The sequence below is a fragment of the Babjeviella inositovora genome (genome assembly GCF_001661335.1).
Source record: "Babjeviella inositovora NRRL Y-12698 unplaced genomic scaffold BABINscaffold_6, whole genome shotgun sequence".
Taxonomy (NCBI): Eukaryota; Fungi; Ascomycota; class Pichiomycetes; order Serinales; genus Babjeviella; species Babjeviella inositovora.
In genome coordinates this window covers 880,808-904,169 of record NW_017566843.1, presented here as the reverse complement: position 1 = coordinate 904,169, position 23,362 = coordinate 880,808, and the positions used below count along the sequence as shown (strand labels likewise).

The 23,362-nt window shown below is 48.0% G+C and overlaps 8 protein-coding genes across 8 annotated transcripts; 1 reads left to right on the top strand and 7 right to left on the bottom strand.

The window, feature by feature from the left end:
* Positions 1 to 625: 625 nt before the first annotated feature.
* BABINDRAFT_161713 (serine/threonine protein kinase regulatory subunit) lies at positions 626 to 3,103 on the bottom strand. Its single transcript, XM_019128966.1, has one exon. The coding sequence runs from the start codon at positions 2,971 to 2,973 to the stop codon at positions 772 to 774; it is 2,202 nt and encodes a 733-aa protein (XP_018985407.1). The 5' UTR covers positions 2,974 to 3,103; the 3' UTR covers positions 626 to 771.
* A 1,217-nt stretch (positions 3,104 to 4,320) lies between these two features.
* Positions 4,321 to 4,935, bottom strand: RPO26 (DNA-directed RNA polymerase core subunit; the record flags this gene model as incomplete). The annotated part of the gene is made up of 1 exon (XM_019131123.1): positions 4,321 to 4,935. The coding sequence occupies one exon, from the start codon at positions 4,933 to 4,935 to the stop codon at positions 4,462 to 4,464; it is 474 nt and encodes a 157-aa protein (XP_018985406.1). The 3' UTR covers positions 4,321 to 4,461.
* A 427-nt stretch (positions 4,936 to 5,362) lies between these two features.
* Positions 5,363 to 7,468, bottom strand: PZF1 (Pzf1p). The gene has a single exon (XM_019128965.1). It carries the CDS (start codon positions 7,227 to 7,229, stop codon positions 5,781 to 5,783), a length of 1,449 nt encoding a protein of 482 aa, XP_018985405.1. The 5' UTR covers positions 7,230 to 7,468; the 3' UTR covers positions 5,363 to 5,780.
* A 178-nt stretch (positions 7,469 to 7,646) lies between these two features.
* On the top strand, positions 7,647 to 9,675 carry BABINDRAFT_161711 (uncharacterized protein). Its single transcript, XM_019128964.1, has one exon. It carries the CDS (start codon positions 7,677 to 7,679, stop codon positions 9,636 to 9,638), a length of 1,962 nt encoding a protein of 653 aa, XP_018985404.1. The 5' UTR covers positions 7,647 to 7,676; the 3' UTR covers positions 9,639 to 9,675.
* A 217-nt stretch (positions 9,676 to 9,892) lies between these two features.
* On the bottom strand, positions 9,893 to 11,518 carry BABINDRAFT_8245 (uncharacterized protein; the record flags this gene model as incomplete). Its single annotated transcript, XM_019132764.1, has 1 exon — positions 9,893 to 11,518. One exon carries the CDS (start codon positions 11,516 to 11,518, stop codon positions 9,893 to 9,895), a length of 1,626 nt encoding a protein of 541 aa, XP_018985403.1.
* Positions 11,519 to 12,290: 772 nt separating this feature from the next.
* On the bottom strand, positions 12,291 to 14,947 carry BABINDRAFT_161709 (alpha-mannosyltransferase). The gene has a single exon (XM_019128963.1). The coding sequence runs from the start codon at positions 14,811 to 14,813 to the stop codon at positions 12,486 to 12,488; it is 2,328 nt and encodes a 775-aa protein (XP_018985402.1). The 5' UTR covers positions 14,814 to 14,947; the 3' UTR covers positions 12,291 to 12,485.
* A 391-nt stretch (positions 14,948 to 15,338) lies between these two features.
* Positions 15,339 to 18,038, bottom strand: BABINDRAFT_161708 (uncharacterized protein). The gene has a single exon (XM_019128962.1). It carries the CDS (start codon positions 17,602 to 17,604, stop codon positions 15,394 to 15,396), a length of 2,211 nt encoding a protein of 736 aa, XP_018985401.1. The 5' UTR covers positions 17,605 to 18,038; the 3' UTR covers positions 15,339 to 15,393.
* Positions 18,039 to 20,247: 2,209 nt separating this feature from the next.
* On the bottom strand, positions 20,248 to 20,966 carry BABINDRAFT_161707 (uncharacterized protein). The gene has a single exon (XM_019128961.1). The coding sequence runs from the start codon at positions 20,836 to 20,838 to the stop codon at positions 20,608 to 20,610; it is 231 nt and encodes a 76-aa protein (XP_018985400.1). The 5' UTR covers positions 20,839 to 20,966; the 3' UTR covers positions 20,248 to 20,607.
* Positions 20,967 to 23,362: the final 2,396 nt, after the last annotated feature.

Genomic DNA, 23,362 nt, shown 5'->3' with positions numbered 1-23,362 from the left:
TGGTACCCCAGAGAGTTATAGGGAATAATTGGTTGTACCAAGAGGCATATTTATGCTAGACGCACGTAAAACTAAAATAACGGCAATCTCAATGACGATCTCAATGGAAGTCTCAATGGTAATTTCAATGGCAGTTTTGACAGTCAGTTTTATGGCAGATTAACAACCAGAGGAGAGATCGAGATATTAAGTGTCTGAATATGGCATCGATATAAGCTGGCAGGTTGCTTGATATTGTATAGGGCACAGCTCTTCTCGCAGTTACATAACGCCTCAAGTTAGGAGCGCCAAACAGTTGAGGTCGATCGATACACGTAAAAGTTCATATAACAAGATATATAAACCTGTACGTCTAAAGGGCATACTATTCTGTCTTTAATTCTCGAGCCAGAAAAATGGTGTATATTCTAGTACCATATGAAAACTGAGTTTTCCTTTTGTGAGTCCCAGATAAGGGTGTATTCTCAACCACGAGTTTTTGTTGTTCTCCCCTTTACCGTATGTGAAATATGGTACAACATTCCACAGAACGCATATTACGTGGAGATAAAACCCATGCTAATTACTTAAACACGCTAGTTAATACCGACACAGCAGGACAATTGTCTTGTAAAACAACCGAACTGGACTTTGTACTTTGCCCGTGATATTACCAATAAAACTTTATTCTTTAAATCCTCCCTTCCCATACTTGTATATACCTATAGTTTCCAGGCCAATGATCTTAATCAAGCGTAAGCAAATGCAGCAGTTCCTCAAACCATGCTAGAATCATTCAAACCCACTACCTTTGGCCAAATGAACGTCGCTCATCTCAAACAACAAGTCGTCATCTTCGTCCGCCTCTTCGCGGGCCCTGACAGGAGGTTTTTTCGGCTCATCCTCTTCGTCGTCAAATACATCCGCATACTGGCTCGTGATCGCGTGTTTACGCCTGATCTCGCTGGTGAGCGAGTAGTACCCGGCCGCCGGCTCGGAGCCCTCGCGATGGGCGTACTCAGCGGAAGCGCCAACGCTGGGGGAGCCCCTGAGGGAGTAGTAGCCGCGAAGAACAACCGAATCCAGCTTGGGTGAGCTAGGGGTTGCGCGCGTCCTGTGTTCGCCCATGATGGATGGAATGGAGGGCATGGGCGGAGTATCGAGCCGCGGACTTGCACGCGTACTGTCAGACACACGGATCAACAGCGCAGAGAGCTTGTCGCCAAGATCGTCGTACTGCGATTTCATCGACTGGAAGCGTTGGAAGTCCATCTCGCCCAGGTGGCGGTTCGATTCCTGGAACAACGAGGATGACGAAAGCGCCGTGTCGATGAGCCGCAAATCATGCTTGCTATCAATCATCTTGACAAACTCGCCAATGTCATCATCCACATAGAGCCCACTTGCGGGGTCCATATCTGAGCCTGCAGTGGACAAGTAGCCTGGTTCGGGTGAGCGTATTGAAGCCGCCGGTCTGCGCGCCACGGATGACGAGCGGCGCCGCACGTACGAATGGCGCCGCGACAGCGGATAGTTGAACGATGAGGAAAACTTTCCGGAAACAGCGTCAGGAGACAGGCTGGTGTAGGAGCAGGCAGAGGAGGGAAGGGAGGCTGGAACAATTCCAGCTTCCGGCCGTTTGTGGGGGATGAACCCTTGTGGAATCTGATTCACAGAGGTCACGCTGCCCGTACGCGGGTTCCGGAGCACCGCCGCGAGCGATACGTTGGAGCTGGAGCGGTCAAGCGCGGATCCACTTCCGCGGCGGTCACCTCTATCGACACTTCTCTCAGAAGCCACGCTGCCGCGGCGGTCTTTATCCACGGGCGTCACGCTGCCGCGGCGGTCATTAGGTCCATGGTTGACCGTTCCAGGGCCGTATCCCCCGCTTGGGGGCGATCCGGTGACGGATCCCGACTTGAACACCTGAATGCGGTTCGGAGTGGAGAGGCGGCGGTTGGCGGCTTTGGGCGAGGACGAGTAGGCCGGCGACACCGACATGTTGCTTGTAAGCGAGAAGCGACGGAGAGAGTCCGAGGTGTGGCCGCTGGGGAGCTGGACCTTGATGGGGGACGAAGTGGCTGCACCCAATCGGGTAATCTCCGTTTCTGCAAAAGTGGAGTCGGTCTCACGGAACCTGGCGTTGGTCTTTGTGATGTGGAACGCGCAGTTTTCGCGAAACGACACTGACACCCGGAGACTGCCCCCAGGCGTGGCAATCGGCGCAAACTTGTACTGGTCCATGTGAAAAGGCAACGTTTCGTTCGCACGAAGCTTGTTGGTTGCGGGGATAATGGGCTTGCTCAAGCCAATGCGGCCCTTGGAATTTATTGGCTGGTTTCCGTCAAGAATCCGGCAGCCCACACTTAGAAAGTGTCCAGGCTCTCCAGATGATTCGCTCAAAACGGGCTCTCCCATCGATGATTGGCTCTCAAGGCGCTTGTAGAGCGAATAGGCGGGCAAGAGGCGGGCGTAGGTGTACAACCCGCGAAAGAGCACAATGCATTTCTTGTATATCGCCGGGAGCAGCTCTGGTTCCAGCGTAATCTGGTCAAACTCCACGAGCCAGCGCTCGAGCACCACCTCAGACTTTTTGGCGTTCTTGGTCACTGCAATATCTGCACCCTCGTGGTGCAAACTGAGCTGGAGCCCGTGCTGGTGCATCTCCCGTAGATCAAGGTACGTTTCGATTACCATTGGCGGAATCGCCTCCGTTGGGCCCTGTGAACTACTAGGCAGCGATGGCCGCCACTGCCGTACGCGCTCCTTGAGGATGGGCCGGTTGGCAAAGCGAAAATCGCCGTCAATGGCCTCGAGATTGAACCATTTATTGTAGCGTGTGGCACCACTAGCTGCATTGAGCTCGGATCGTGACGCTAGTACCACGTTAGCCGCCTTGAGAAAGAAGTTGTGCGCTACCTGGCGGAGCTTTGTGTCCGCCTCCTTCCGTGTGGCATCTTGCGACGGTGGGTACGGATCCTGTCCTGACCACATATAGAACTAATGGTGACGGTAGTTCTGAATCGGTTGTGGTATGTGTTTATTGGCAATCTAACAGGGATTTGATGTAGGAGGATGTGCTAGGTAAGGGAATGACAAGCAGTAATGTTTTGTTGTAACACGTTATGAGTCCCGGAGATCGAGGCGCCGGACCTGTATGCAAGCAGTTAAAACGGCTAAATATAACTGATTGCCAGTTTGTCAATAATCCACAGATTCGGTCTTCTAAGCCTTGATTATCAGTAAATTCTGATTGATGGTAATTATAATCGATAGTGGTATTGCTTTTATTTTTGATATTAGGTTGTTGCGTGGCTTAAAAACACGGAGCGGTAGCTGGATGGCTTGTTACTGAGTCATATTAAAAGTTACATATTGCCCAGACAATCTGGGTTAAGCTACAATTCCAAATCCGTACTATCTACTTTTCGAATCTTACGTATACAGGCGTTACTTTTACGAAACAATGTCGTGGGCTGACCTGCGATCCGAGCCGCACAGCCCCGCTGTTTGGCAATTATGGGAGCCCTGGCGCGGCTGACTAGGCGGGGACTAATATTATGAAATGGTGTCAAAATGAATAGAAATCGAACGGAATGACCTTGGTGATAAGGGAAAGAGATTCTTGAAGATAAAGGGGAATGCCGAGTTTTAGTTGATAGATGGGAGAGAAAATCGGCAGCCCTAATAGCGAGTGGTTCTCAGGAGCTCCAAACCGAAAGGGACTAAGCTTGCAAGATACTCCAAAAATAACAAAAGTAATTGCCCGCTTTTTGTAAGGCTCTGGATCAGTTTTCTATGTTCGCTTTGAGACAGTGATTCTCCCAGTGCACGCGTATGTCAGGGATACGTGTGCTGGTAAGCGTTTATCCATTGACACCTCGTAAAGCGGCGATGTATTAGAGTAATCTAATCAAAGATATCGCTTACTGATTCCTTTAACCAAGGAAATGGCATAGATGACAGTTTTTATATTTATGGTAAAGGCACCACTAGAATGTTTATGAATGTGAGCCTCAAAATTTTGCCAGGTACATGTTGCTGCCACAAGAACGGGACTCGGAGATCTCTCATCAAACGCAATTCGTAGCTGGGGGACTGAAAGTTTTGACGAGCAAAGTCTATTATCGATATTTTAGCTAAATATTAAGAGCCATACGTCGTAGTTAATATTCTGTCTGATTGGTACAATTTATAAATTAGGTAACACCTCTATGTTTTCATCGTGAACATCGATATCTGCTAGAAATATACATGTTCGCACTTCCTAGATTCCGAGACTGGGTAGACAGTATACTAAATAGACAGCAGAGATCCTTATTCAGCCAGACACTTGACTTTCGGAGATAAAAAGCTTTACAAAACCCACTGATGTTCTCCAACACCGGATAACTCTCAGAACAAATACATTTTATTTCATTATTTATCTAGCACCCAAAAGCGATAATGTACAGTGGCAAAGAGCGTGCTCTTCTATGCGGTTTAGTTGTCCACAATCAACTCGTCGCAGCCCCAGTCCTCGTAGGAGCTGTCTGGCAAGTATCTTCTGATAACAAGCGGGATCTTTCTCTGAGCCAACTCCTTCATGGCGATGGCCAACGGATCGGTCTCGCCCTCGAGATCGACCAATACTGGCGCGTTCATACTGATCTGCAAGGCTCTGGTCCCCAAGATTCTGGCTCTTTCGTACTTGGTCATATATGGGGTGGTGGTTCTATCCTCTCTCGGGATTGCAAGCTGCTTGACAGACTTCTTGGTGGAAGCACCAGTTGGGATGTCCTCGTGCCCGAATCCACCGGTGATGATCTGACGGCCATCGACGGTAATGTCGTCTTCAGCACCCTCCACTACTGGCTCGTCAAAGTTTTCCAAGTCGGAATAGTGTTCCGGCTGGTCAAAGTCCTCGTACTGTTCGTTGGTGTTGTCGTTGAAACCGTCGTCGCCGTAATCAGACATGGTAGTTGAGTATTGTGTGTGGCGAAAAGTAGGGGCCGTTAGAACCTCTTTTGTTATGTGAAAAAGTTTAGAAAAGAAAAATTGGCATACTATTTAAAGCGCACGGAAAGCCGGACGGGGCGCATAACCCGAGAGCCCGAATTTGGGTTTGGGATGAGGGTTCAACTGAGATGTAATATAATATCACTTAAGTGTATATATTTTTATGAGGTATTTTTAGTATTTAAACCGATATTGTGGGATTCAATGGGTTCACACGGTGCGATAGGAGGTGTCCTGCAGGTTAGGCCGCGATGGTGTGTAGGACTTTGCGCGGGATGTTATCGTCTGTTTCACCCTCCTTCGTTCACTCAACCGGTTTATATTAACCGGTAAAGGGATACTTAACATAGAAATACTAAAAGAACTCAAGCATAAGGAGAGTAATGTACTTAACTATAGGCATTCTTGATATACGGCTGTAATATGACACCCTCCTGATGCAGACAACTGGCAAATAATCTACAGGAAATTATGCGCAGTGTCGTTTACCAAGTGGATTAGCTATGTCGATCGGTTGTCCATAATAGTACTTTCAATAGGCTAACGGAAAATAAATCAATTGCCTGGTATTTTTATCCCAATCATTTCCAAGACAGTATACAAATCGTCAGATTGAGTGAGTTCTGAAGCGAGGGCCCTTGAAGTTATAAACCTTCAATTTGCAAAATACCTCCTCAATAGCGTTAATGTTGAGCTACCCATTGTACCACTATTAAGTTAAGCCCTCAATTCCACCATCACCCGACATTTATATACACATTCGCGATCTCCTGATCAGCTGGATTATGCTAGCAAAAGAACGATCACGGCGTCCTTGCGAGTTCCTCGGCTAGAATATCGTTAAAAGAAGCATCGTCAAAGTCATCCGGGGATTCACCCCCCTGGGATACTTCTTCTACTGCCATTTCCGAGGCCTGCACAAATCCTGGCGTAGAAATCTGATCTTCGCCGATGATCATGCTCAAATCGTGCTCTGTGGACTGCTCCTCTACGCGAGAGGAGACGGGCAAGCCACTGAGATACCGCTCCACCTTGACCAACTGCTCGTCGTGCCATTTCAAATGGCGTTTCAAATCGTACTCCCGGCGAAACAATCGATCGCAGCTCTGCTTAGGACAGGTAATAATCCCAGTCTGGCTCCCCAAGGCGACGTTACCGGCAATAAGGTCCATCACAGACGTCACCGAAGACGTGGATAACGGAGAACTAGAGCGGGCAGTTTGCTTCCGCGGTGGTTCTGGCGATTCCAGCAGTGGATTCACGGACTCCAAAGCCTCCGCCAAAGGTTGTGTTGCTTTGCCTGCTTCCTGAAGCAGCGCGTGGCTTAACGCCGGGGTTTCATCGTCACTATCACCTTTCTTGCTCAAAAGTTCTGCTGGGACATTCCCGTCGTGAACTTCATCATAATGCGAGAAAAGTAGTTTCTTGTTGAGAAAACTCTCCACACAGTATTCGCACTTCCACAATTTGATCACCTTTTCCTCATCGTGCACCATCATGTGCATTTGCAAGCCCTGGATCCCGATGCACTTCTTCCCACACTTGGAACAGGTCAACTTGGGATGGGCGGTTCTGACGTGGAAGTTTACTGCGGACCACGTCTTGAAGCTCTGGAAACAGCCCGGCTGCGTGCACTGGTATGCAGGCGAGGCGCCGTGTTTGGTTTGTTTGTGGGTGGCCAAGCGGTATGGCCGGTTAAACACTTTGCCACACGCATCGCACGTCAAGCGATCGGGCTCGTGGACCGTGTTGATGTGGTGTCGCAATGTTTGCTGCTTGTAGAAGACCTCTTTGCATGTGTCGTAAGTGCATTCGAAGGTTTTGGTGTGGGTGATCTCATGTCTCTTCAAATGTTGGCGCGAGTTCACACCTTTCCCGCATAGTGAGCAGTGGAAGGGTTTGTCCTGGCTATGGGACACGAGGTGTGCCTGGAGGTGAGAGTTCCGGAGAAATGACTTATCGCAGTGGGTGCATTGGAAGGGCCGGTCGCCCGAGTGGGAGCGTTGGTGCTGGGTGAGGAGAGACGGACGGGAGTACGCTTTGTTGCAGTCGGGAAAGTCACAATAGAGATTCTTCGGCCTGGAGGAGCCAGTTGTAGTGGTCGAGTTGAGTGTTCGGTTGCTCGCGGTGGATGTGACGGAGGAAACAGAATTGGAACGTGAACGTGCCCGTTTGGTGGGGATACTAGACACAGGAATTTCCATGGAGGAAATCGTCACTGTGGGTATTTCCACGGAGGCAGAAGTTTCCATTACTTGACGACTAGAGATGGAATATATTGGATTTGGGGATAACTTTAAGCAAAGACAACCGGTGTCAATAGATGTAAGGAAGAGGTTTGAACGGAGATATCAAGGACTGGAACCTGGAGCGGACAGTAATTGAATAGAATAAATTTGGGTTGAAAAGGGAGCCTCTGGTGGATTCTGATAGCAACAAGAGTAATAAATGCTTTGTAGTCGCTTTAAATAGCTGATTCTGGATATATTCCGAGAGTTTGAGATTACACTAGACCTTGTTTGAAACATATCTTTACGCTTTTTTTTTTGCTGCGCAAGCCGCACAGCACGGGCAATAAACTTAAAATCTATCCGAAAATTGCATGATGGATACGCCGCACCGCAGGATTTATTCATGAACTAATGTGGTAGAATGAGCCAAAGAGATTACTGGTACTTTAGTCCACGGAGCAAAATTCAATGATTTCAAAACACTGGGGATCCCTTTTCAGTGTGACTGTGCTTTCTCGTACCAGACTCTTCTCCGCTTCGCGCCAGACCCGATGGTTATCCAGCTATGCACTTGACGATGACATGGACGAATTTGTGGCAAAGCTAGCAAAGGCCGATATCCCCAGAAAGCACAAACAGTCACTTGCAGTCGCGCCTATGTTTTTCCAGGCCCTTCGAGGGAGAGGAGGCTCCTGGAAACAGACCACGGAGGTGAGTACTGCCACACAGATTGAGTTCGACGAAGCCCTGCAAGAGGCTACGGTCCAGGGCTCTGAAGAGGCAGTCAATGACTGCTTGAAAATGCTTTCCCAGCGATTAAAGAAGTTTTCAGACCACTACGACTATATTCTTGTGCCCGTGACCAAAAGACAGCTTTCTGCGGTGAAGACCAGGCTCGATGAGACTGCCGGGGTTTTTTATCATCATGCCCCGCTGGAGGACATTGTTGTGTCTCTGGAGAAGTATGCCAAAGTCTATGTGTTTGCTGAAACAGCAGTAACATTGTTCCAGGCTCTTGATAGGGCTAAGATGCTTCTTAGCACGTTCCAGCGCAAGTTCACGATCCCTCGGGAGTTCACTTTTGCCATGTTGTACCTGCCGATTTCCTCGGATAAGCGGCGTGAATCTAATGGTAGACCGAGACTTCACGAGTTTATGAGCACGCTTGTGAGGACAACAAAGGCACATATCTATGTTGACTCTAAGACCGGTGTTATTTCCCAGGAAGGTACCGCTATAACAATCTCCGCCAAGGACCGCATGGGCTACGTTAAGGCTTATTCGAAGGTGATGTCGAAGCTAGACGAGATGAGAAGGTTGAATACCCAGATAATTGAGCTTCCCGCCTTTTGTTCACCGATTCTCGCAAAGCCAGAAAACTCTCCACACAAAACCAATGGTCCTAGTGTGATAGAAACAATACAACACAGGACAGGAACGAAAATGGAAATAGCCTCGGTGCCAGGCTCCGGTATTGATTACATTACTTTCCAAAATGAAAGGTTGAGCCAGGTTGAGGCAGCGGTAAGGGAGATCCAGAACACAGTGGATCCTCTTGTGCGCAACATCTTGCTCTTCCAAGTTCCGGAAGTTTACGCTCCTTTCTTTGTGGGATTTAGAGGCGTTGAGTTGGACAATTTAAGCAGCGCCACCGAGACAGATGTTCGCATTGACCGCTCGTATTCAAACATCCCAGACTCAAGAATTTTCCGGATGGAGGCCCCTGCTCCCGAATCGCCTTCACCCGACTCTAGTTGTGCGAATGTTATAAACTATGTTTCCCTTGCTATTACCGCTCCGCAAGAGGAGTATGTTCAGGAAGCGTTGAGGTTTCTCCAGTTGAGATACTCGAATCTTCTCGCCAACATCCATAACTTCCAGATCCCCGTGAGGTTCTGCGAACCGCTAGTGGGTTCTTCCCAGGTATCGAACCCTAACGGAATCAACAAAATATCCGAGTTACAGTTTCTCACAGATACGGTGATTCAAATTGCGGCGCCGCAGTCAGAACGCGACGTGAAAGCATTCACCACCCTTTCGGTGTATGGGGACGCGAGCCAGGTGGAGCGAGTGGTGAAGGTGGTTCAGCTCCGGATCAACGCATTCAATGAGTTCAACTACCCGATGTTCATCCCGACCCAAGTTGTCAATAAGATCAGGCGCATCAGCGAGAGCACCAACACGTATGCGAAGGTCGTGGATATAGAGTCAACCTGGGACCGCGAGGTGTATTTGAAGCCGTATGGCCTGGAGCTTGTGACTTTCAAGGATGAAAACATTTGGGGAAAAAGAAGTAATGGGAGATGTAAGCAGGCTCCGTTTGATGGAAAGTACATTATTATCTTTGCTGAGAATGGCGAGGATTTGATCACTGCCATGAACGATTACATCCGTTTACAGGGGAAGCACTGCTTAGTGAAGCCAATCTAATGTAGATAATGAATTAATGAATAGAACTATATGTGCGTAGCTATGGTCTGTGTTTACGATATTGTCAAACCAAGTCCGTAACATTTCAACAACTATTGATACCACTTTGCTTTATCTTGCAACTAATTCTGTATAAATAAATAAAAATAAATAAAAATAAATAAAAATAAATAAAAATAAATAAAAATAAATAAAAATAAATAAAAATAAATAAAATTAGATAAAAATAAATAAAAATAAATAATCCATACAAATTAGATATCCAAAACATCAATCTTCTCCCGCATCCGGTCCAAACGGTCCTTGTTCAACTGTTGCTCACGCTTCTTCTTGTCCTCACCTCTCTTCGCGCTATCATCGCCCCAACGGCCTTCACGGCCCTCCTCAGTGTCTTCTTGGGCCCACTTACTGCTGCCCTCGTTGCCGTGCTGTGGTGGTGTGGCGCGCAAGATCTTTTTAAGATCGCTGTTACCAACCATCTGTGTCTGCAAGCCAGCACCGAAACACCACTTGGTGACGATGTAGCGCACATACGTGAACCAGTGGCGAATCGGCAACGACTTGCTCTTGGTGAGCGCGATATTGCCTAATACAGGTAACTCGTTTTCCAGCTTCTTGAGCACTTGCTTGAACAAAGCAAACCGATTACGCTTCGATGTCTGCGTCTCCAATGTTACGGAAATATCTCTAAACACCGAATGGGTCTCCTTCTTGTCCTTGCGGGAGATCTTTTTCGACGATGCGGTCGCCAACTCGGCGCAGAGCTGCACAATGTAATCAGAGTCGTAGAATGGCAAGTTATCGTCATCATCCTCGGTTTCGTACTCCCCATCGCCAGTACGGCTCTGCGACGCAAAATAGTCCTCATCGTTCGGCGAGAAGCTGTCGCCGTAGTCAAAGATCTCATACAACAAGGCAATGACCCTTCCGGCAGCCTTCTGGACGTCAATGTTCAAGCCAGAGGAGTTCTCCAAGAACACAAGGAGTCGCGGAACAAACTCCTCGATGATGGCGTTACAGTCGTTGTCATCCGCAATGATGGTGAACAAGACTCCAAGCCCATGGAGAATCCCGATGATTGCCTGCGACTCATCACGCGAGCGCAACTGCTGCTGTAACTGCTTGTTATCTACGTCCGTGATGAACGTGGAGTGTTCCACCTCCTCGGCACCGCCGATATCGGTCGAGCCGGTGTAGACGACCAAGTCTTCGGCTAATTCGAGCAAGCGGGTCATGTATTCCTTCGTCTTGGTGTTGGTGCCTGCGTCGTAGTAGATGAACAACTGCAAAACGATGAAGGACTGGACCAACTGCGAGCGCACAACCACCTCCACATTGCGGTAGTCGAACAACAACTTCAACAAGCGGGGAAAGTAGTCTTCCAAGATTCCTGTGGCGCACTCATCGATATCGCTGGCAGCAAAGCTGGAAATGGCACGGGTTATGAGTAATGTCTCTTCAACGTTAGATGGAGACAAAGTCACAAACTGGCGCACCAACAGCTCCAAGTTTACGTCATTAATTTCACCGTGCGGATTGCCCGGCTGGAATACTGTCAACTTGTACAACTGTGCGAGAAGTAGCTGACGTGACTCCACGCTTACCGTCTTCAACGGCAACTGGAGCGACGTGATGATCTCGCTGACGGACGACGTCTTGATCCGTTCGGTGTTCTTGGTCTCGTCAGCTTCAAACTGCGCCTGGAACGAATTCACGCGCGCCAAGAGCAATTCGTCGAGCATTTGCGTGTTCAATTCGCCTTCGGTGTCATCGGCGTCAACCAACGCCGGCGTCTTTACGCGCGAGCGCGATTGCGAGCGTGACAGTGGCTTCGATGTCTTGGGGGACTCAGCAAATAACTGGCGGCGCAAGTCTGACATATTTGGATAATTATTTCTGGTTATTGGTAATATCTACAGATGAGGAAGAAGCGTTCTTCTAGCAACCAAAGTGCCAGGATTCGCTGGGGGAGATGACGCAGAGGGTGTGCGGCGGGGAAGCTGAATGCAGGATTGCCTTTCGGGTTGAGAGGAGGCTGTTGCCAATACATGGATAGGTAATAAGGCATGAGGGTGGGCAAACGATGTCCATAAGAGGTCCTGATCCAAAAGGTTAGACCTTTTTGTGGCGAATAGCCCTTGTGGGGTGGCACTCTTGTATGACTTGGATTGTCGGACAGCAATCTCAGGGTTCGTGGATCACGTGATCTACACGTGCGTTTGCTGTGACGTCTTCAAGTAATGACTCTTCGCAGCTCGAGCCAGGAATGACATACAGTCGAGAAATTGACCATGCAGAGAATTGTGATCATCAAATAGACGCAGGATGTGTGAGATAGCGGAATGTGGCGAGAACACAGATGTGGGGTTTACTTGCTTACTGTATGACTCTGCATTAATGTAACACCCTCGGATAATATCACCATTGCCAAATCCTCTGTAGCGTATGTTACAGACAGAGCCCCGAGTCCGGGTAAAGATGCAGTCTCGAAAATAAATTAAGCCAAAAATTGAATCAAAAGGTGAAACTATGAGAGAATCGTCGATTTACTAGACTTAAATCCACAGAAGTTTTGCAGCGAAATCGTTGTATGTAGTGCTCACGTGATAGGAATCGATACCTTATATAGCGAGGTCGATCCATCCTTCCTGTATCCTATATAAGTTATATAACTAACCAGTATACTACCATAAGTAGATATTCTATCCTCGAGGTAGAGCTATGCCACAGAAATGACTTATATAGTAATGCATAAGATAATGCACTATTAAGCCTAGGTATTTCTAAAAAAAAATCTAAATGTTATTCTTGGAGTTACCTGGTTCCCGAAACAAATCTCTGCATTTGTCACGCCCTAATCACGTTTTTTCTTCCCCTTATTGGAACTCCCTCTTGCTGGATACCATAGCCCATCCACAAGTCTCCAATGAATTTGAACCGAGCTTTGTGATCAGCCGAAAACTCGATGAGTTTCCCCTGGTGCTCTGGCTTTGAGCTTGCCCCCACACGATCGTAGGCACACCATAAATAGGCATTGCAAGACCCTTCGGACTTCCACCCAAGTGGTGGCTCATGAGCGTTGGCTGGATCACGGAGCGGCTTCCTTGTTTCAGGAGGGACTATTGCGGCTTGAATATCGATGGCTTCCGAGTACATTGATCTCACGGCGTTCTCGTTGTAGCCTTCTCGCTCGGTTAAGCTCTTTGCACCCGAAAACATCAACAATTTGTCCGATTTTTTGGACTCCTCGAACGAGCCTGGCTTCTTGCAGAATTTAAATCCGGAATTTATCCACATCAACGTCTGGTCATCATCAGACGACACGTGGCCAGGCTGGGTGGAACAAATTTCGTTGGCCGCTGCTGGGAGAAACTCTTTCGGGGTGACGGTTCCCACCGCCGCTGCGTGATTACCGTTGAAGCTATAGTTCTCGTCTGCCGCCATGGACATCCCAAGCCAAAACATCTCTTTGTCGCCGCCGATTCTTGTTCTGACCAGTGTCCAAAAGTTGATGCATGCAGTCATAAGAATCCCGGTGAAATGGGCGGATTTCCGATACATCACGATCCCCGACTCCATGAGATGCACATGGCGCTTGTTGTTACCCAAGAAGGCATTGTCAAGGGTGAAATTGGTTGCAGCTGGAAGCCCCAAGAAAAGCTCATCTAGCACCGTAGGCATCATCTTTCTGAAGAACGCCCGTGTGTGGTCGGCGTTTTCGTTGTGGGTCTCTCTGTCTTTGAAAAATAGTGTTTCTGTTTTCAAGTAGCCCCGGGACTGGAAAAAGTCAGCTGGGGGAACTAAGGGGACAGTATCGGCATCCATCAACATGGTCTCTTCAAACGAGCCAAACACGTGTGGGAGGAGTTTGCTATAAAACCTTTTAAAGTACATTTCGTACTCCGGCACTACGCACCCCCTGACATCCGCAAACCAAATCTCCTGTTGTGGGAACGATGGTACTTTGTGTTGCTTTTTTAACGCTTCCACCATGGAGTGGTAAGATTTAGGAAATGAATCCATGTCAAACGTCGCCCTAGCTGCGGCAACAACTTCGCGTTGGGTCTCGAGGCTCAAGTCACCGCTGTGAAAGACTTGAATAGGCAATTCGTTTTGGAGGCTTCGCAAGACTCTTATCAAGTTGATTAGGTCATCTTTGAATTTATCCGCCGCAGAGATAACTATCCCCTTACCGTTGAACGATTGCAAAAGGCGTAGGATGTAGCACGACGAGTTTTCTACCCGGTTAGCCTTCTTGCTGGTGCGCACTTTCTGTGCCTGATCTTTGAGATAGTCTGACATGACCGGAAGTCTACCTGTGACAACCTTCCCGTCCCATCTGGTGAATACAGGAAACTTGGAGGTCATCCAAGGAAACAATCGTTCCTGCAATGCCTCACACGTTGTATTAAGCGAAGACACATCAACCAACGGCTTCCCTGCTTTAGCCAATTTTTTATTCTGTTTAACAGCCTTGGTAAGCGCGACCTGGGCGTCTTTCTGCGCATTGAACTCTTGGTTGTGGAGAAGATGGCAGGCACCAAAGGCTCTCAAATTAGCCACCGTATCCACAATTCCTTGCTCAGTACCAGTCATGAGGTGGAATTGTGTCTTAAAGTTCGATTCAATATCCTGGTGTTCCTTGTCGCTGAGGCGAATGTTCTTCCAAGGCTCAGGGTACACGTTGTGCGGTGCATTCCACATTTCGAAATCCGTGAGCTTGTTGATGTCTTTGTAGTACGCTTTCTGCAAGGCTGCGACATCCTCCCGGATAAACCTATCATGGTCGATTGCGCGGGGATCATACATATTGAACGTTTGGAAGGCCCATTGGGGGTCTTGTACGTACAAATCTTGGAAATACCGTTGACAGGTTTCTCGCTTGGTTTGGGGGTCCATGGAGGTTACGAGGAGGTTTTTGAATGTAGTGGGAGAATCATCGTTGACCCCAGCTTCGAATATCACGGGATTCTTCGAGATGGGAGTAAAACGGCTGTATAGCCATTTGATCTGGAGTATGCAAAACATCAATAGTCCGAGCTTTAGAAGCACTCGCTTTTGGGCACGTCTAAAGTAACGGTTAAATGGCATCTTTGAGAGATACAACGTGATTCGACCGCCGTTATGCCCTGGCAGCCGTTGATTTGCTTTAGGGTTCCACTGAGGTAGATGCATTGTCTGGTGTTTGTAGGGTTCGTTTCAACTGCTGAGGTTGCGAGATGTAGTGATAAAGTACCCGTGTATCGGATATGAGTAGTTACGGCCGGTTAGTGACAAAATAGGAAAGAAATCGGCTGTTGAGACCCCAGATGTGTTCAGGTTACGGAAACTCTTTCAAGCGAACACGGCTCCAATATTCATGGTCAACCTGTACGCAAGGTATTTGCACACGATTCATGTACAGGGATTACGTTCCAGAATTATGCACACCTTTGACTGCAAGTGGCTAGGTGTTTACATAAACCGCAGAGAGTATTTGCTTTCAACTCGTTTCATATATCAATTGATTTATAAGATATTTACAAGCCTGTTTAACCTAGACAATTTATTCTTAGCTGTATTTCCAATTATAACTTTTCTTATCTAGGTATCGGAATCGTGGACCTTCAAATTGAATTCTCAGCCGTATTATTATCCATATATGAATGTGTTTACACCCATATATTGTAAAACTCAAATATTTTTTTAGATTTATATAATACGGTCATATATTATATCTGGATTTAAATTATGAGGAATATATCTTATTCTCAAACTATTTGCTCGCTTTAAGAGGACCGGTCAAGTCACCCTCCGTGTATAACTCTTTCAACGGAACTTCAAAATACTGGTTGGCGTTGTAACGTTTGATCTTCAAGGTCGGAGTCATCAAGCCGTTTGCCTCGGTGAATCCCAAGTTGAGGCCGCTCTCGATATCATTGTTGAAGAAGAGGTGGATGTTTTTCAACATCTCCATCCCGTTGAGCAAGCCGGTAGTACGGACGTTTTTGTTGAGCTGTGCCAACACCTCCTTTCTGAGCTCCACGTTTCCGGCCCAGACGTCACCAGTCTGCGAGGCTAATAACTTCAACTCTGCAGAGGCAGAGGCCTTACACATGTCGCGGCACACCAGCTCGTTCATGACCACTACACCCACCAAAAAGGACTGGAAAGAATCGCCATACACGAAAACCTGGGCCAATGTCAGTGGATTGGCTTGCATATAGACGTTCTCCACCTTTTCCGGCGAGATGTATTCGCCCTGCGACAATTTAAAGAAGTTCTTGACTCGATCGATGATCTTAATACGGCCGTCCATATCGAGCATCGCAATATCACCCGTGTGAAACCAGCCGTCGTCATCTACGCTCTCGCGGGTCTTAACGGGGTCCTGGTAGTACCGCTCAAACATCTGAGGTCCACGTAACAAGATTTCTCCGGACCTATTTTCGGCCCAGGTGTACTTCATATCCGCCACGTCCTTTAATCTGAATTCGGTGGAGATCATGATGTACCCGGAGCTCTGCGGAAGTAACTCATCCTCGGCTAACGGTACTGAGATACATGCAAAAGACTCTGTCAAACCGTATCCTTGGAGAAATTCGGTGTTCAAGATGTAGCGCAAGTCCCGAATGGTTTCAGGCAACATGGGAGCGGAGCCGGTGACGGCCAACTGCAAGTTTTCGAGACCTACTGCGGCCTTGATCTTTTTGGTGAACAACTTGTCATAGAGCCAGTGGTTGGTGACATGTACTCCCACCTTATATTGTTGTTCCTTGTATAACATGCATCGTTTGTATAAAAACCGAGTGATAATGTTCAGAGATTCGATTTTACTAGAAATACCAGCGTCGATACGATTAAAAATACGCGGAACCCCCACCAAATGCGTCGGCTTGATCGCAGCAATATCCATCATAATCTGCTTTGGGTCCCGTGGATTAGACGGTAAAAAAATCGTACCCCCGATACACAACTCGAAGTAGAAAATCAAACGTTGGTACACATGTGCCAACGGCAAGATACACAACGACTTGTAGATATCCGAGTTGGTGCGCAATAAGTCTGGCTTGGTTATGGAGGCATAAATGGCCGTGAGACCAGCGACAGCACTTCTTTGAGACAATTCTACACCCTTGGGGTTTCCACTGGTACCGGAGGTGAACGAAATTGTGTACAAGCTGTCGGGTGTAGGTGGGATATAGTCGAGGAGATCAGTCGTTCCACTCGCTGTGAGCTCGGAAAACGATACTAATTGCACGGACAACGTGCTGGCCAATTTCCGGGCAGCTCCGGGGATTGGAGTGGCGAATTCCTCATCCATAATGACCAAGGCCCTGATGAACGCCAATTTTGCGTTGCTCACCATGAGCAAGAAAGCCTCGACCTTTTCAGATGTGAGCAAAACCACGGGGGACTTGGTGACACTCAAAATGTAAGCTGACGACTCGGCCCCCAAGGTATCATACAAAGTGGTGGTGGAGATGGCGTAGGCACTACAGGCCAAGTCGGTGATGAGCCATTCGTAGGTGTTTGGGGAGAATACCGTAAGAATAAAGTCTTTGTCTTCCAGACGAAGGTGATGCTGCTCGAATCCCAATGAACGGATGAAGCGTACCAACCCAGAACCAAAGCTGGCACGCGCTTGTGCCACCTCTGCGTAGGTTCTGAACTGGTAGCTGGTGTCCAGAGGCCTCTGGAAGCCAAAACACTTGTTCTTCCCGTACAGCTCGACCGCCATTTCGAAGTAGTCGTGGATGGTCTGGAGACTGGGGTGGATAGATGTCACCAAATTGTTATCTTTAGTATGGTTACAGGCTTTGCTACGGAACACCGGCGATCCGTTATTGGACTGGGAGTTTGGTACCGTGTACACTCCGTCGAGTAAGTCGTGGTCCATAGGAGTACGCTTGTTGATCACCTCGAGAACAGACATGGAGCTGTCCACACCGGGTGGACACGTTTGAGGGAAAACAATTGGTGGCATTGGGGTCATCAGTTGTCGATATTTAAAATAGAGCTAATTTAAAATAGGGGCCGTGGTTTTTATATAGAGACTGGTCTGGTTGAGGTTCGTCGGAGCTGCAGCTCTGCAGTGCCGCTTGAAGTTTCTTCCGTGATGCATAACGCGTTGTTTAGAATGCTGGGCAGCAGCTTTTTAGAAGTGGCTACAGAAATTACAGGCATGGGGTGATGTTCCTCGATGGCGAGTAGTCGGCGCTGTGCGGATATAGAGATATCTCCGTTTAAGGAAAGGAGATCCCTGGCCTGAACGGCTGAGACGGAGTCTGGCTGACAAGCGTCTGGATGTAGCGGTCTATTCGGACACTGCATATTTCTAGCAATGGTACACCACGTGAAACTGCAGTCCTATGTCACGCTAATGCAGAACCAACCCATAGGCGTGGCCGGAAAACTGACGTACGGTACCTACAGGTGGTTGGATAGGCGGTGTCTGCGTCGTTGCCCGGACGAACTGTATCTGGGCCAATGTGCGTATCCTTCTAACTCTTCAGAGGTAAACAAGGGCATGAAGGCTATACCAGGAAATGCGAGCAATCATTGGGTAAATCCGAGACTGAGCTGCACATACTGTATACATAGCTCAGTGGAAAGGATCTGATATTTCTGAGCTGGTTGTTTTTTTATAGACATGCATATGTCACATTGTTAGTGTTATACCAAGGTGATCAGTGTGATATCCGATTTTTATCTCTAAAAGGGGCAATTTGGCCTAGGAGTCGATCCACCACAATTAATTCGATTGTTTAAGCAAGATATTAAGGTTCTCAGATGGTTGGGATTGATATTAACAGGCCCCTTATGTAGCGATTAAGGTGCATACAAATACCGGACCGTCTACTTTTTTTTACATCCTGCAACCTTACCAAACAATGACAATACATGAAAGGTTATAATACAAGAACGCACAGAGACTGTTACAACATTACAGGGTAGAGAATTTTAGACAGCTCTAAACAAGATCTTATATCGTGCATATGTAATCTAATTTTGATCCAGACTGAGGGCTATTAACAGTTATATATGCACTGAAGTAGACTCGAGCATGATTGACACACGGTCTCGTTCTACAAATACCAGAGTTTTACTGGTTTGCATAAGGTGATAGCCTACCTTATGAATACTCATAAAAGCCGAGAGAATCTATCTGTAAGACACATATAGCTCATCTGGAAGCCTAGATAATACATGACTTTTGAGGTAGCTATCCTCATTCCACCCCCGTAGCCAGAACAAGCGTCCTAATCTAACTTGCCATAAAAACTCAGGAAATGGTGATAGCTCGAGCTCTCAGTTGGAGTGATTATATTTAGAACCACTTAATTGTGGTGTCAAACAATCATGATGCCTAATATAAACAATTCGGTTTTCACAAGATTACAAGCTGTTCCTGGATGATGTTCGGCTCTCGACTCTCAGAAAAGATAGTGCTGAAACCACACTGGATGCTCAAATAGAGTTGTGGTGGGCCAAGGTTACTAGACAAGTGAATTTATCTTCCTTGCATTTTTATATTGGTCTTACCTTGATAGGAAGCGCACACACCTTTCCAAAAGTTTCAACAGGCTTGCTTTCAATGTTCATATGTGCTTGTTGGACTAGTTCTCGATAGATCTTTGAGGTTTTGATAAACCATTTACGTGTAAAGGGATTGGATTTTAAGTGTAGCGCGTGCACAAGGACTAAGACTCATCCCTTCACGTTATTATAGAAAGGAACTTGACGAAATTAACCTCAGTAAAAACGTTGGCAAATGAATGATCCTTGTCTGAACCATGTTTGTTGAATAAATACCTTATTCTCTCGGATCACCCATACTCTTCAATATAAAACCTCCTTGTGGCTATGCTTCCAGAGAGCGCGGAAGCGTAATACCGACATGCCTAGTTAGTTTCCATACTCGAGTTATAGCATAGCTTACTTTCAAAAAGAGACGGTAGAGGTCCTCATCAAATTGTGTACCCATTCGTCGGGAGATAGCAGAAAGGTACATTTATCCCAAAAAATTGTTTAAAACGTATTTTGGAAGTCGACCTGGAAGGAGAGAAATAACACCACAGCCGGACGTTTACACATATCTCAAGCTCACGTGGGATCACTGATTAATTTACCCCATATACAGCAGATGAGTCTTCTCATGCACTACCAGGGGGCATCTACGATAGCCTTTACATGGTCTAACAGCCAAAATACCGTTATTTCTCTGATCCTAATGCAGCCAGCAAACTTTGACAGTTAACCGTGTGTCTGACATAGTGAAACCTTACTTATACAGGCATCAGTTTTTTTTTCAGCTCAGAAGTCAATCTATAAGGGGAGAAAGGCCACACGACCAATAAAAAACCACTAAAATACCCATTTTCGCTAAAACCTCCTCTGAAATGTCCTTCGTACTTGTAACGAAAAAGGGATGGACACACTCACCAAAAAGAACAGAAATGACACTACAGATAAATCCCAACCTCTAGAAAAGAATGCTAAACGACATAATCCGGACGGGTGATGAAAGCCCTCTCACCTCCCAAAACATTGGTAATTTTCGCCAATCCCGCGCTAGACCAATACCCATAACTATCGGAGTTAGAGACTCTATCGGTGTGGTATTTTATGAGGTTACACTGACGTTGTATTTTTACGAGGTTACATTGACGTTGCATTTTTACGAGGTTACATTGACATCGTGATTCCGATGGATTGAACCACCGCGGTGACTCATGTCCAGAAGGGCTATATATAGAAGTGGTTTCCAGTGGATGGAATATATGTCTAGTTTAGAGGTATCTTTATTCTTGTGGAAGACCATGATTGTATTTAATGGATTATCCTGGTATCTAGTGACAAGATGACTGATAACAACTCCCTAACCGAAATTCCAGCAGGCACTGGAATCCTGATAGTAATAGTATAAACCGCACTATTCTCGCCTTAGTATGTAAAGAACCAGACCGCACACGGTTTATTCCACTTATCACAGGACTGGACTGGATACTAGCACTGCACCAATTTGTGAGCGTGCAGATGTGACCTGATTAGGCAAAAACGTGGGCTTGTTATCGCGATCTATATAGACGGAAATTGCTCCTCCAGCTATGTATGCGCGTGTGCGACGCACGCCGAAAAGCTTCACCTCTTTCTTCACTGGTGGAGTAAGGTGCGATCTACAAGCCGTACCACACGCACAAATAAACCGGAGCCACATGGGCCAGAGTCACATGGAAACGGAATCAAAAGCTCAACGACCACTTAGGCAATATGTAGTGCATCCGTTAATGCCGCTAGCTCGGGGTTGAATGATCGCGTGTGCTAAAGACCTCCCTTGGAATGTCAATTATTTCGAACCCTCTAATCTTTCCCTATATTGTGCGTACTGTATCCCCTCCTCATTCGACATCATACACGGCTTAGAGCACCACCCAACATCCGAAGGTGCGTGCCGTTCGGACTCGGCGCCCCACGCAGACCCCCTCGAATCGCGGTATATGCACGAAAAATTCTGGCTTTCGTAAAAGCAAGGTGCATGTGTAAGTGAGCACGCGCCAGAGAGGGGCTTCCGTTCGGCGACTTTACTGGAAAGAAACGTCAACGGCTCAACGGCTAAAAAATAGGTATAACTTGATCTTTTCCGGTAAAAGTGCCTGCCCTGCTATTAACTTTGCCGTTAACTCATCTGGCTCGCTATCTATCAGCTCACATTGCCCTAGTGCTACTGCTACGATTAGCCCCACTTTCACAACCTGTTGCCATTTGTAACCGTTTGTGCCATCCCTCGGGGAGTTACTTTTTTTTCCCATAATCACTTATAGCCGTTATTGATACTCTCACACATCTTATTACGGTCATTTCTAGCTACCACTGTACCATCTAGCCACCACCCCCTACCATATACCACCTCTTTCTATGCCCAACAGCGTCGCACAGCCCCTAACAACTTCTGCCACGCCTATAGACTTTGACTTGGACAACTTGCCAGACTTTAGTAAGTGGGAAGGTTCACAGCTGCCGCAAAATAGTCATATAAGCTCTTCTACTCATACACCGCAGTTCTACGGCATGGAGCCGAACCACCACGACCCGTATGAGCACGTCTTAAGTCACACGCACTTCCAGAGCCCGGAAAGCGGGACTTCGAGCGCTGGCCACTTGGGCCAGTTGCACGGCCAGTTAAACGGGCTGAATGGACATAGCCACGGAACCCCAGGGCATAACCAGGGCACACCAGGTCAAGGCCGAACCCTGAACTACCAAGGAATCACAAACCAAAATTTGAGCCATATCCCAAACCCAGCTTCAAACCAGAACCATAGCCATGTCCAGAACCAAGGCCATGACCATGGCCAAAATCAGGGTCATGACCAGAACCAGGCTCAGAACCAAAGCCAGGGCCATAACAATGGCCAAGACCACGGTCGGAACTACAGTCCGAGTCAGATTCGCAGCCAACAAATTCCAAACCATAGTCAGAACCAGAAGCACGGTCAGCCTCACCACCCATCGCAGTCTTCAGGACAGAACCATGGTGTGCCCGGGGCCGCCACGTCTGCTGTCGAACTTTCTGATTTCAACCTCGAGGAGTTGATGAGTTACGCTAACGGCCCGTACCAGCCCCACAACCAGCCTCACGGTCAACCCCATGGCCAGTCTCACGGCCAGCCTCAGCATACCCCGATGATGTCCTACGACGAGGTTCCCACACGCCCCAGCTACAGCCAGAGTGGAAGCTCTCATACGCAGTATTACGATGAAGAGCGCTCGGGAACTGTCCGCCCGGAGGTCATCTTCACACCGTTAATCTCGCCGGCCGTTACACCCCGCGAACAAACTCAAGTGCACTACGAGGTTGACCCCGCGACGCATCCGTTCACGTCCTTCGAACCATTAACCCTGCCTGCTCTTGAGGCCATCCAGGCGCGTCCCTTTCCGACACCCCGGCGTACCCACAGTCAAACACACTCCCATACCCGCAGTTCCTACCTGGGCCAACCACCACAGTTGATGAAGTCACCGATGATGTTGCCGTCACAGGGTGTGCCGCGGAAGAAGTCTGCTGTGGGAATCCTGCCGACAATGGGGACCCGCAGCTCGCCCATGGTTGCACCGTACCCAGGCCAAACACCAAACGGTAGCTACAGGGGAAGCCAGCCAAACGACCCCAACAAAAACAGTGTCTCAGCCACCGGGATTATGAGTGACGCCCCGAACAATAAGCGCAAGTCGTCGTATGCGGCGCAGAATAAACGAGGGCGTGCGACGCCGTCTACGACCCCTGTATTTGGGCCCACCGTCGGTACGTCGTTCTCCAACCTCTCCGCGTCGAGCTCGCCGCTCATGGCAGCGCGCAAGGCCACGTCCCAGAGCCCGATGATGCGCCCGCGGCTGCGTGCCGCGTTTGAGTCGCGCCACGAGGCGTCCTCGTTGACTTCGACGCCCGCCGCCACGGAGGATGGTTTCATGGTGCCATTACCGCGCCGCAAGACTTCCCTGGAGCCCGAGGAGACGAAGACACTTATGGAAAAGGGCCAGACAACGTTCGTTGTGATGCCATCTCCGTCGAGTGCTCCAGGTAGCGCCTCTGACCAATCTACTCCGTCCAGTGCCCCAGGCCAGACCATGTTCACAGTACAGAAGGAAGTGAAGGGCACAGGCTTGATGAACTTCACGATGGGCAAGTTAATAGCCAACAAGCTGGTTGTAGCGCCGGTTCCGCCGAAACAGGTATCCACGTC

Coding starts and splice junctions, on each gene's coding strand:
- BABINDRAFT_161713 (XM_019128966.1), bottom strand. CDS start 2,973: ATGTGGTCAGGACAGGATCCGTACCCACCGTCGCAAGATGCCACACGG.
- PZF1 (XM_019128965.1), bottom strand. CDS start 7,229: ATGGAAACTTCTGCCTCCGTGGAAATACCCACAGTGACGATTTCCTCC.
- BABINDRAFT_161711 (XM_019128964.1), top strand. CDS start 7,677: ATGATTTCAAAACACTGGGGATCCCTTTTCAGTGTGACTGTGCTTTCT.
- BABINDRAFT_161709 (XM_019128963.1), bottom strand. CDS start 14,813: ATGCATCTACCTCAGTGGAACCCTAAAGCAAATCAACGGCTGCCAGGG.
- BABINDRAFT_161708 (XM_019128962.1), bottom strand. CDS start 17,604: ATGCCACCAATTGTTTTCCCTCAAACGTGTCCACCCGGTGTGGACAGC.
- BABINDRAFT_161707 (XM_019128961.1), bottom strand. CDS start 20,838: ATGTGGCTCCGGTTTATTTGTGCGTGTGGTACGGCTTGTAGATCGCAC.